Here is a 12,425-nt window from a genome sequence, read left to right on the forward strand (position 1 = left end):
GGTGTGGCTGTGAGAGCTAAATCAGGTAACAATACAGCACTTGGTGAAAAGGAAGGCCCAGGCAATGGTAACTTTTTTTCCTATTCTTACTTTCTTTTCTGTTTTGTATGTGCACGTGTGTATGTGTGCATGTTCATGTATGTGGGCACATGCCTGTGAACGTGTGTGGAAGGAGAGGCTGGCATCAGGGGCCTTCCTTAATCTTTCCTAACCTTTTCTTGAGACAGCATCTCATACTGAAAACCTGGATCTCTCCACTTTGTGCTTTATTGGCTGGCCAATAGGACAGGGGGCCTCCCGTGGCCATCTCCCCAGTGCCGGGAATGCAGGTATACACCACTATGTCCGCCATTTTGTGTGGGTGTCTGGGGATTAAATTCAAATCCCCATGCTCTCATGACAAGCCGTCTCACAGCCCCCAGTGGTAAGCGTTCTGTAGACTCTTTTCTCTGACTGACACCCAGGCTCCTTCCTCTTCCCTTCCTCCCACCAACCCTGGAGAGGCTGCTGGACTGTAGCCTAACAGTCTTCGTGAGAGTCTCCCTGGCCGTGACCAGGACAGCAAGGTTTTTTGGCTTTCTGAGAGTGTGCAATGTCAGGAAACACCCAAGGACACCTCAGCCGCAGCAGATGCAGTGGGAGGGGAGTGGCTAAAACTTCGCAGATTTTCAATGAAACCTTTGCACCTTCTGGGTCTGCTACTGACTTTCTCAAAATCTACTCTACAGAAACCGGCAAGCAACAGAAAACGCTACTGAAGCAACCCAGAGGGTAGAATTGGAGTTTGTCACTAAACCTTGTCTGCTCCCAAAGATTAAAAAAAAAGAAAAGCTTAAACACAGTGAAATCACAGAAGGCATAAAAAATAGACCAGATCAATGTATATGAAGAAAAACACATTGAACTAAGACAGACATTGGATAAAATTAACGGATCAGCATATGACTGAAGGATCTAGTGTGCTGCTGCGGATTAGACAATACAAAGGGGAGGTTAACTTTTACTCTGGGTACCTTAAGCAGTGAGGATAAAGAAGATAATACAGGGGTTGGGGATTTAGCTCAGTGGTAGGGCGCTTGCCTAGCAAGCACAAGGTCCTGGGTTTGGTCCCCAGCTCCGATAAAAAGAAAAAGAAAAAAAAAAGAAGATAATACAACAAAGGGGATAACCTCAGCTAACATTTCTTTACCTTTAGCTGGGGACCCAAGCCTGTTCCTGTCCCAGATTAGTTTATTTGTTGTCCGATGAAAGAGCCGAGGCTGGACCCTTTCTAAAGAAAGAGGTGACTGTAGCTCGCACTTCCGAAGACTAAAAGTTCAAGACTGGGTGGCCAGGTGGATTCTTTTATGGCGGAGGCCTGCTTGGCTGGGTCACACCTCCGTGACTGGTGCCATGGAGGAGCGTGGAGAAGTACCCGTGAGAGGGAGAGATAACTTGGCAAGATAAGCAGCCAGAAACAGGGAGGGGTAATAATGACTTCCCACGAGACTTCACCACTTTTTGTTTTGTTTTTGAAATAGGTCTTGCTCTCAGAGCTCATGCTAGCCTAGGTCTTGTTATATAGACTACACGGGCCTCAAGCTTACATTACAACCCCTGCCTCTGCCTCCCTCGTACTGAGGTTACAGGTCTGCACCACAATGCTCTACCCTACCTCTTTTTTTTTTCCTTTTCTTTTTTTCAGAGCTGGGGACCGAACCCAGGGCCTTGCACTTACTAGGCAAGCACTCTACCACTGAGCTAAATCCCCAACCCCTCTACCCTACCTCTTAAAGGCCAGCCTCACTTCTCAATATCTCTGTACAGAAGACCAAACATGAGCTGATGGGGGTATGCTCAAATGCACATACGACACCCCTATTCCGAGGGTACCATCCTCAGTCTGTCACACGCAGGAGCAATGGATGGGCCGAGGGAAGCAACCTGCTCCAGGTTGAGGTTCTGTAACAATGAGAAGACCGGGATCCTTCACCCAGGTAGCCTGGGTTTGAATCAACCTAATCTCCCTCGCCCTCACCCACTCCACATGTCACCACAGTCTGCACACGGCTTCAGCGCGTAGATAAGTGTGGTGTGTTTCAATCGTTTACCTCAGAATCGCCCAGCAACCACAACAGGGAGGAACTCTTGGCTCTGGATTGCAAATGAAGCCTCATGGCAGCCAAGTCTTTTCCCAGCACCCTAGAGCTAGTAAAAGAAAGAGGTAGACTGTGAGCCAGGCGTCTCTGCCAGGCATATCCTGACTCGGCTAAATGGATCAGGAACAACCGTGAAGCAGGAGCTTTGAAGGTTTCTCTGTGGCCTCCTGGAATCAACAGAGAACTATTGGGTCCAGCTACTGGGCCTCCTGCCCAAGATGGGTCAGAGGGGGAGGTGGCCACTATCAAGAACCCAGATCTGGAAGGCTGCTTTCCGGTAAGGACGCTTGTGGGCAGGAGCAGAGGCCTAGTGTTGAGCATGTGCCAAGAGGCAGACAGTCACAGGAAATGCTGGGAGCTATGGGCATGTCTGCAGCCTCCACATGGGCGATGGTTTCACAGGAGTGCTCGTGCCCACACCACCAAGTTTATTATAATTCCCAGAGTGCCCGTCGCCCTTCCGCCAAGTGACTTTCACGAGCAAGACTATGACTGAAGGATCTAGTGTGTCTGCTGCTGACTATTCTTATCATTTTTTTTTAAATTATCATTGGGAGGGGAGCAGTTTTATTTTATTTTGTTCTGCTTCTGGGAAAACTGTGATAGCCCGACACCCTTGAAATGTCTATGCAGCACAGATTGGCTTTGAGCTTGCAGCCACCCTCCTGCCTCAGTCTCCCGGGTGCTGGCGTGAACTGTGTGAACCACTATGCCTGGCTATGCGCACATGCATGGCTCTCTCTCTCTCTCTCTTTTTTTTTTTTTTTTCCGGAGCTGGGGACTGAACCCATGGCCTTGCGCTTGCTAGGCAAGCGCTCTACCACTGAGCTAAATCCCCAACCCCGCATGACTCTCTCATAAAGGAGTATTGGTTTGTTGACTGAGTCAAGAAACGGAAGGGCTGCAGGTGGGGTGCTGGGTGATTCTAGCGCTGGTGAGGCAGGGGCTGGGGGCAGGGGTGCAACTTTGAAACCAGACTGGACCACAGAGTGAGATTCTGTGTGAAACAAAGGAAAAGAGGGAAGGAGGAATGGAGGGAGGGAAGGCGGGAGGAAAGAAAGGGGGAGAGAGAAAGAAGGAGCAAGGGAGAAACAGAGGGAAGGAAGGAGGGAGAGAGGGAGAGAGGGAGGGAGGGAGGGAGGAAGGAAGGAAGGAGGGAGAAAGAAGGAGCAAGGGAGAAACAGAGGGAAGGAAGGAGGAAGAGAGAGAGGGAGGGAGGGAAAGGATCAAGAATAATGACACAAGTGTCTCTCAGCAGTAACTTGTGCTGGCATACTTTTTGGGTGAACTGATCGGCCTGGATCAGGGAGCACTATTGGGCATTGTGTCCCCAGCGGTCACCAACAAGCACCACCTCTGCTCCACCCTCATCAGCTAGGTCCCAGCCACTTGTCCCACTGGGATCCTGCCAAGTAAACTGGGGCAGATCATCTGCAGACTGAGCTGTGAACGCAAGCCAGTTACCTTCTGACGGTAGGTGTTCTCGAGTCAGTGAACCCACAAGGGGCAATCGCTGGGTGTGAGCTGGGCTATCGGAACATCTCTTTCCCTGAACCTGAATGGCAGCAGATGGTCAGCAGCAGCCTATGTGTCCGTCCTCGAGAGACTCATCATACAAGCAGTACAGTGGTAAGGCCGGCTGCAAAGCTGCTCTCCAAACCGCCTGCTGAAGAGCACCGGACAACAGAGAGGCGTGCTCCGCTTGCACCAGTAAGTCAAAGACAAGACTAAGGCCGACCATGGGGCTCAGTTGCTAGACTGCTGGTCTGGTGTGCGTGAGGCCCCGGGTGCCCAACCTGGCACCACACAAACTGGGCATGACGGTGTACATCTGTAATCTGGAGCTTGGGAGGTGGAGGAGGACTGGAAATTCAAGGTCATCTTTGACTAACTGAAGAGTTTGAGGCCAGCCTGGGTTCCATGTGATCTTGTCTGGCTGGCCTGGGGGATGAGCTCTTTAGTACTGCATAGACCATTTCCCTGGTTTGGTAGGGTGAATCTGTGGAGGCGGAAAGACAAAAGCTATATACAGAAGCAAGTAATAGATGGATAGTAGGTAAGTAGAGAGATTGATAGATGCTAAAATGGTAGAGGATAGAAAGATGATAAATGTTAGATTGGTTGGCAATAAATAGACAGACAGATAATAATTACATAGATGGTAAACGATTGATGATAAATTATTGATAATAGATGTTTATGATATTAGATATACAATAGATTATTGAAGATAGATGGTAAGTAGATACAAGGTAGATAGATAGATAGATAGACAGAAGGTAGATGATAGATAAATAGATAGATAGATAGACAGACAGAAGGTAGATGATTGGTTGGCAATAAATAGACAGACAGATAATAATTACATAGATGGTAAATGATTGATGATAAATTATTGATAATAGATGTTTATGATATTAGATATACAATAGATTATTGAAGATAGATGGTAAGTAGATAGAAGGTAGATAGATAGATAGACAGAAGGTAGATGATAGATAAATAGATAGATAGACAGAAGGTAGATGATAGATAGATAGACAGACAGACAGACAGGAGATAGATGATAAATAGATAGACAGACAGGCAGACAGAAGATAGATGATAGATAGAAGATAGATGATCAATAGAGATACATAGGTAGTAGATAGATAGATAGATAGATAGATAGATAGATAGACAGACAGAAGGTAGATGATAGATAGATAGACAGACAGAAGATAGATGATAAATAGACAGACAGGCAGACAGAAGATAGATGATAGATAGAAGATAGATGATTAATAGAGATACATAGGTAGTAGATAGATAGATAGATAGGAAGAAAGAAAGAAAGAAAGGAAGGAAGGAAGGAAGAAAGAAAGAGATAGTACCACAAACCAAAGTGCTAATCATGTTTCCTGTCTTCACAGATGATCTTAAATTTCAGGTTCCATGTTTTTTCAACTTTTCTTCTATGAAGCTGCATTGTGGCTCAGTGACAGAGCGATTGCCTAGGTTGGTGGAGGCTTTGGTTATCATCCCCTAGACCTTGAAGCTGCTTGCCAAATCTCCCATTCTAGATACACGGTTCTTTTTTTATTATTATTAAAAAAATTGGGGCAGGGCCAATACTTCAAAAATAAAAAACAAAAAACCATAACCCAAGAATTCTAAAAAAGAGGAAGCAGGAGGCACGTGGGTTGATTCTGCAGGGGCTGGGAAGATTTGGGTAGCATGGGTGGGGACCTAATACAAGGGACTGCCTATGTAACGGGACCTCTAACAGCTGCCTGCCTTGCTCTGTGCTGGAACCATGAGACTTGCCCTGCTGTGTGGGCTGCTGCTGGCTGGTGAGTGGGGGCAGATGTGGGGCTGAGGAGGAAGTGGGACCGGAGGTAGATCCTGAATTTTCCACTCTAGACTGGGCTGCTCTGATCCTGGGGACACTGGAGCTCCAGTCCCCACCACTTCCACCACCAGTCAGGAGGCATCAGTGGTTACCAGGCATCTAGGACACTGGCTCTGGCTTCAGTCAAAGAGCTGGAGGAGATTGGACTATGTTGCATTCTGGGAAGAGGTCCCCCTCCTACTGGCAGAGAGGGGTCTGGGGACAGTTTCTGCTCACTCTCTAGACAATCAGATGTAAAAATATGGCTGCTTGCAAATTGGCTTTCATTTTCTTAGTCCATCTTCAAGTACACAATTTTTATAAAGATCTTTCATGTTTTTAAAACCGATTTTATATCTGGGCAGTGGTGATGCATGGCCTTTTAATCCCCGCACTCAGGAGGCAGAAGCAGACGGATCTCTGAGTTTGATGCCAGCCTAGTCTGCACAGTGAGTTCCAGGACAGCCAGGGCTCCCACACCCTTAAGGGAGTCACTTCCCTATGTTACAGTGAAGCCACTTAGCAAAAAGGGAGCTACATAAATTCATCCTTCACCCTGGAGACATTGTAACACAGAGGCACTCTTCTTGGTGGATACATCCCCGACCAAGCCCTGGCAGCCAGGGCATCCTAAGCCAAGCCCTATCTCTTCATGTCCTCACCTGCTCAGTGGACCACAGCATCCTCTCTGTACCCCCGAAGAATCCCTAGTGAGAAAACAGTTACCAGGTGTTGCATGAGAGCCGAGCACCAAAATGCCAGTGGTGTCTCTTCTGGTCACTTATTCCTCACCCCTGGGCATGAAGGATGGGGGAATCCAAGACTGGGAAGAGCTATTGAGACAGGAGGCTCTAACAAGCTCTGGTACACACCACTGCTGTTTATTTCCTCAAGCTTGGTTTTCCTTGCTACGGAATGACGAGCAGGGAGCCCACACAAAAGCATACCGACTCTAAACTGAATGCATTCCTTGCCTGCTCCCTTCAGGGAGGGAGTTGAGTGCCTCTTTGTGAGTTGAAATCGCAAGGGCTAGCTTTGAAACAAAGAAATAGAGGGCCAGCCTGGTGTACTATAGCTGACACCTGTAATCCCAGCACTCGGGAGACTGAGACAAGAGGATAACCATGAGTTCAAGTCTAACTTGCAATCTTACCGAGGGAAAAAATTGTCCGGGGTGGAGGGGAATGGAGACACAGAGACAGAGAGGCCGAGAAAAGCAACATTCTGCATTCAGATCTCCAACTGGTACTCAAGGTGGATCCCATCTTTGCAGTTAGTAGCTTTGGGGTTCTTCATCGTGGAATCTGAGATTTTCCTCTAATCCCAGATGGGAATTCTAGGTGATTTTCAGGGATCTGGGGTGACTTAGCACAGTCAAGGAGTAGCAAGGACTCCCTTTAACGTTCCCCATCCAGGAACGCTGTGCTGAACAGGAGCATGTACACAGATTCACACACGGGGGGACACCTCTACCCACACAACAGCCAGTCGCTTCTAATCGCAGCCCATGGCCACCTGATTATAATCTCGTCCTTGTCCACTGCACTAATGCCTTCCAGAGCCCATGCATCACACCTCGTGGCCGCACCCAGCCTACATTCCCTGTGTTTTTGAAGAGTTGTCTTCATCTTGTCTGTTTCTCCCAACTTTCCCCTGAACCCATCGACTCCGTGTGTTTTATTTCTCCTAATTTAACATAATGTGTTCCTCTCTCCCAATAAAGCAGATTTCCCATAAGATCAATTCTAGCCAGAAGCTACCAGGTCTGAAATGAGCAACATTGATTTCTAAATCACCCCGCCTCCCTGGAGACCTAGGGCAGCTGTAAAGCTCTGATTTCTCTGGAGAGGAAGGGTGGGAGGGACATGGGAGAGAGGGTGAGTCAGGCTTCCTCGTCCCATTCCTAGTGGGAAATCAAGGCTCAGAAACAGAGAGAAACCAGACGGCATGGCTTTTGAATCTGGCTCGATTTTCTTCCGTCCAGGACCTTGAGTGAGTCAGAGGCCTCCGCTTGCTCATGTGTAAAATGGGGATTACAAATGGAACTCCTGGGCTTAGGGAACAGTCCAGTTGGTAAAGCTCTTGCCTGGCAAACATAAGAGTCCGAATTTGATCCTCCAAACTGGAGCGGGAAGTACCAGGTGTGGAGACTCCCTCAGGAAGATCCCTGGGCTCACAGGTTAGCCAGTCTAGCTTAGTTGGTGAGCTTCACGCTGAGCATAGACCATGTCTCTGAAGGCACCTGCACTCACAAGCACATGCCTGCCCATGTATACTCGTGTCACACACACACACACACACACACACACACGCACACACGCACACACACACACACACACACAATTTAAAAGTAATAGTAAATCTCATAAAAGGGATGGAATTGGAAACTAATACATGAAAGGCCTGTACTAAGGACTCAGTTCCAGTCGCTGTGGTTTTTTTTTTCATTTAACCTTCTTAGTCTGGGCACAGAACTCTGGGCTGACACATGTTAAAAACGTATGTACTCTCATCACTAAGCTACATTACCTAAGCCAACACCTTTTTTTTTTTTGGTTCTTTTTTTCGGAGCTGGGGACCGAACCCAGGGCCTTGTGCTTCCTAGGTAAGCGCTCTACCACTGAGTTAAATCCCCAGCCCCAAGCCAACACCTTTTAAATAGCGGGAGCAATGGCCGCTGTTTGATAATGCTACCGTGTCAAGTCCCTTGCTTGGCCCAGCACAGATGCCCCGCCCTCCCCTCCCTGACACCCCCGTAGGACCTGGGACCCTACTTCACCTCTTTCCTTGTTGTCTGGCTGCTTGGCAGGTATAACTGCAACCCAGGGAGGGCTCCTGAACCTGAACAAGATGGTTAACCATATGACTGGGAAGAAAGCCTTCTTCAGCTACTGGCCCTACGGCTGTCACTGTGGATTTGGTGGCAAAGGACAACCCAAGGATGCCACCGACTGGTAAACTCCCTCCCTGGCTTACCTGGGACTCTCTTTCCTTCTATATTCACTGATTCAGTTAGCAAATGCACTTTGGTGAGCGTGTACCACATGCTAGGAACTCCGATAAGTGCTAATCTGGTCCTGAGCCTCCCGGAGCTGGCCTTCAAGAAGATTCCACAGAACACCAGAAGCCCGCTTCCTACCTGAGCTCTAATCGCCCATAACCCCTGTTACCATTACACATGTATTCTGAAGCCCAAACTCTTTGCCTGTTCTGGTCTGGTTTTTCACAACCATCTTGAGAGCCAGCCAGAGAAGTGGCATGACCTTGGCCAAGTGTCTCAACCCCCCAGAATTTTGTTTCCTCATCTGTGCTAAGGGGATGATGCCGGCAACCCCATCATGGGGTAGTCAGTCACAAGAGAGATAAAAGAGAGTATGTGGCTGGAACAAGTATGGGAACGCTTAACCAACGGCAGCCCTCACAACCTCAAGGGAACCCCAATGTCTTTGATTGCCCCTGGTGAGCACGGGGGGTTGGGGGGGGAGACAGAGACCAGTGTTGACTAACGGTTCCTACAGCTGTGCTCCCTGCCCACCTCTCCCTGTAGGTGCTGTCAAAAGCACGATTGTTGCTATGCCCACCTGAAGATCGATGGATGCAAAAGCCTGACAGACAATTACAAATACAGCATCTCTGAGGGCGTTATCCAATGCTGTGAGTGCCCGGGGCTATGGACTAAGGGCTAGACCTGGGAAGTCCCATTCTCCCCTGCCTCCATAGACCCAGTGTGGTTCTACACTACATGAAGCAATTGACACCTGATACTATCCCTCTCTCAGTGGGAGTGAGGAAGAGTGAGGTGAAGGTATAGAGAGAACCAAGGGGACACCCCCAGCCTTTTGGCATCCAGAAAGCAGGTCCATCACCGCACAGCCGTGTTCGCAACACTAACCCCACTGAAATTTCACGCCCTCCTCAGCAGTCTGCCTAACCAAGCCAACAGGAAGAACTTCAGAAGGTGCTGGCCACTCCCATTCTCATGGGGGAACACAGTTACCCCTAACATGGTTTTTGACTTTTACTATGATCAGACCCCGTAACACCTCACCTTAAGGTAAATGGAACTGTGGAAGCTAACACAGACACTCGCCTTGTGGTCACATTTGCTCGCTACTCCAGCTTTCACTAGGAGCAGTGGTGTGGGCTGGGGATGGCTCCTTGACATGCCCAGCCCTCTTACACATCTATATCTCCCACACTTCTGCTTGGCCCTGTTCATTCACTCTGTGGCCCTCTGCCACCTGCCTTCCCACCTGTCCGGCTCAGCTTCCTTCCCTCCAGGATGAGCCCCCGAACAGTGCTCAACGGTGGTTCCGTGAACGGATGGGATAATAGGTAGCAGACTAAGAACCCAGAGAGGTGGAGGACATGTGCACCATCCAGTCAAAAACAAGTGGGGACCATGTTGGTTTCAGGGCCCCTTCTGCATCCCACAGGCAGTCTCAGAAAGGGACAGGGGCTGAGAGCTATTCCTGTTGCTTTTGCCCACAGCTGACCAAGGGAGCTGGTGCGAAAGGCAACTGTGTGCTTGTGACAAGGAGGTGGCCTTGTGCCTGAAGCAAAACCTGGAGAGCTACAACAAGCGACTGCGGTACTACTGGAGGCCCCGCTGCAAAGGCCAGACTCCCACATGCTAGGGGAATCCACTCTCTCTGTCCCCTGGATTCCACCCTGTTCCCGGGCATGTCAAGCATTTAAGTCCTGCAGCTGCTGCCTCCTGCCTTGGTGTCTAGTCTCTTGGACCTGCTGGTTTTTAAAGTCCTCCTTGCAAAAGAGCCTGGCCTTGATGATGTCCTCTTGGTGCCTCTCTGCTGTAAAGGACCTTTCTGATCTTTCTATAAGTGACTCTCCTCTCCCTTCAAACTCTGGTCTTTCTGGGCCTAGGATGAAATCTCTTTTATCTGTTCAGAGCCCAGCCCTCTGGCCCTGTGTCCTTCTCCTCAACTAAGCTGTGAGACCCTCCTGGTTGAGCCCTGCCTCATCTCAGATTCAGTGGTACCCTGGTGTCCAGGTAGTTTCCTAGAACCAAGCCCATTGTGGGCGCCAACAACAACAGGACTTACGGGTGGGGGAAACTGCAGCCTTGTTGCTATGGGTGCTAGAACTCGGCCTTCTGTTTCTTGTCTATTATGCTTTCTGTTGGATCTCTTGTGGCATAAAGTTCAGGCCTGGGGCCCATCCTTTAGAAGCCTCTCTTGGCTAGCGCTTCTCCCCAGCACTAAGGACATCATTGTGTTGGACTGTCTGGGTGGCCCAACACCCCACAATTCTTCTGAGACCAGGATACTGACATGTTCTAATACTTTGTCTCATTCCAGGCCTGGTTTCTTTCTCTGCAAACTTTCTCCACAGAGTCCTCTCAATAAACAACTTTCATAAGAGTCCCTGACTCAGGCTCCACCTCTGGGGAGACACATTGTAGCAACATTTATAAATTCTGTGACTTCCCTCTCTCCCAGAACCAAGGGCCTAATTGCAAACCTCAGAAGTGATGCTACAGCTAAGGAAAGAGTGCTCAGGGGCGGCAGATTCAGAGCCAGAATCCATGGAAGATCAGCTTCCCATATGAAGAAGGGGAGGGGAGGGTTTGGGGGTGGCTTCGCTGGCTCTCTTTTTTGGCTCAAACTGACCCCGCCTACCTACATTCTTGCAGCTATAGGCATTGAAGGGACTCTAGCCACCCTGGACCTGACAGACATGGCTGTAGCAGGCCGTGCCCTTCTCTCTCATTCTTTCGGCCTTGCCTAAAACCACTAGACTGCATTTCTAAAGCTAGTTCCCACAGTCTCTTCCCTTATTTAGCCAATTCCTTCCTCCTCCTGAGGCTGACTACCAAGGTCCAGCTGTCAAAGTATTAAAGTCTAGCAATCAAAAGCCCGCTTTGGTTCACCTAATATGCCCAGTCAAAACACACCATTGCCCCCAGCCCATTCTAACACAGACCTCCCCCCTTCCCCCTTCTTATGAATTATGCCTGCAAGGTCCTTTGCTGATGTTTTTCTGTCTGAGTCAGAAAGCAGCCACTTCAACTTTTCTTCCCTGCTTAATAAAAGATCTTTCTGTGAAAACAGGTCTTTGGATGTGATTTGTGACTAATCCAGGGTCCAAGAGGGAGCCCCATCATGAGAGGGTCTCCTTTAGGGATCGCCAAGGCTCCCGAGGTTAGCTGAGCTGATGCAACATCTGAAACAGAACACACCTTGGCAAAAGGTATCATCTGGCAGGGTCCAGGATGGTTTTTTGCCTAGCAACAACTGTTTCAGAGAACATCTGTTATTCTTGTCTGACTAGCTGTGTTTCCAACCTCAGGGCTGCAGTAAACAGAATTGCCCACACCCTCCAGTATGTGGCACACCACAGCAAGACAGAGAAGTTTTCTCAAAACCCCAGTGAGGCAGAGTACAAAGAAGTCCCAGCTATGGGCTTTGGGTTCAAATTCCCGCAGTTGAAATGCTCGTTTTAGTAAGGGACCACGAGAGCAGGAAGCTGTGTGTACTGGAGACAGGGCTTATAATGGGCTTAAAACCACCGCTTTATTTTTAAAGTCTTCTGAAAAAGAATTCCAGGCTGGGCATGATGGTGTCTAAGCCTGAGACAAGAAAATTGCTAAGAAAAAGAAAAGAGAAAAAAAGAAAAGAGAAAAGAAGAAAGGGAGACTGGAAATTAGGGGTGTGGTGGGAGTTGGGTGAGGGGAGCTTGGTTCTCAGCTTGGCTCTTTGGTGGCTTGAAGATGTCTTCAGAGCCTGGTTTCTTTCCTGCCCCTGGCTGGGCTATCCTTACTCACTCTGCCAGTTTCCCTCCTGGGCAGGCTCTCCATGGCTCCAATAGCAGCCATGGTTCTCCAGACCTCTTTGTGATTTTGTCTCTTCCACCACGAAGCTAACTTCCACTAGGGACTAGACCCCTGAGCCTGAGCT

General features: G+C 48.9%; 1 protein-coding gene across 10 annotated transcripts; it reads left to right on the forward strand.

The window, feature by feature from the left end:
- Positions 1-1,927: 1,927 nt before the first annotated feature.
- On the forward strand, positions 1,928-11,576 carry Pla2g2d (phospholipase A2, group IID). Of its 10 annotated transcripts, none has more exons than XM_087548473.1 (7): positions 2,130-2,415; positions 3,513-3,611; positions 3,708-3,848; positions 5,051-5,135; positions 8,318-8,462; positions 9,056-9,162; positions 10,000-11,576. In XM_087548473.1, the coding sequence occupies exons 5-7, from the start codon at positions 8,359-8,361 to the stop codon at positions 10,143-10,145; spliced, it is 357 nt and encodes a 118-aa protein (XP_087404599.1). In that variant the 5' UTR covers positions 2,130-2,415; positions 3,513-3,611; positions 3,708-3,848; positions 5,051-5,135; positions 8,318-8,358; the 3' UTR covers positions 10,146-11,576.
- The last annotated feature ends 849 nt before the right edge of the window (positions 11,577-12,425 follow it).

Source organism: Rattus norvegicus, chromosome 5, assembly GCF_021556685.1.
Source record: "Rattus norvegicus strain SHRSP/BbbUtx chromosome 5, alternate assembly SHRSP_T2T, whole genome shotgun sequence".
Lineage (NCBI taxonomy): Eukaryota > Metazoa > Chordata > Mammalia > Rodentia > Muridae > Rattus > Rattus norvegicus.

What these genes read in the sequence shown, in the direction of transcription:
- Pla2g2d (XM_087548470.1), top strand. Translation starts at nt 8,359, where the DNA reads ATGGTTAACCATATGACTGGGAAGAAAGCCTTCTTCAGCTACTGGCCC. An exon ending in CCCAAGGATGCCACCGACTG is followed by an intron (nt 8,463 to 9,055) that starts GTAAACTCCCTC and finishes CTCTCCCTGTAG; the next exon opens with GTGCTGTCAAAAGCACGATT. An exon ending in TGAGGGCGTTATCCAATGCT is followed by an intron (nt 9,163 to 9,999) that starts GTGAGTGCCCGG and finishes TTTTGCCCACAG; the next exon opens with CTGACCAAGGGAGCTGGTGC.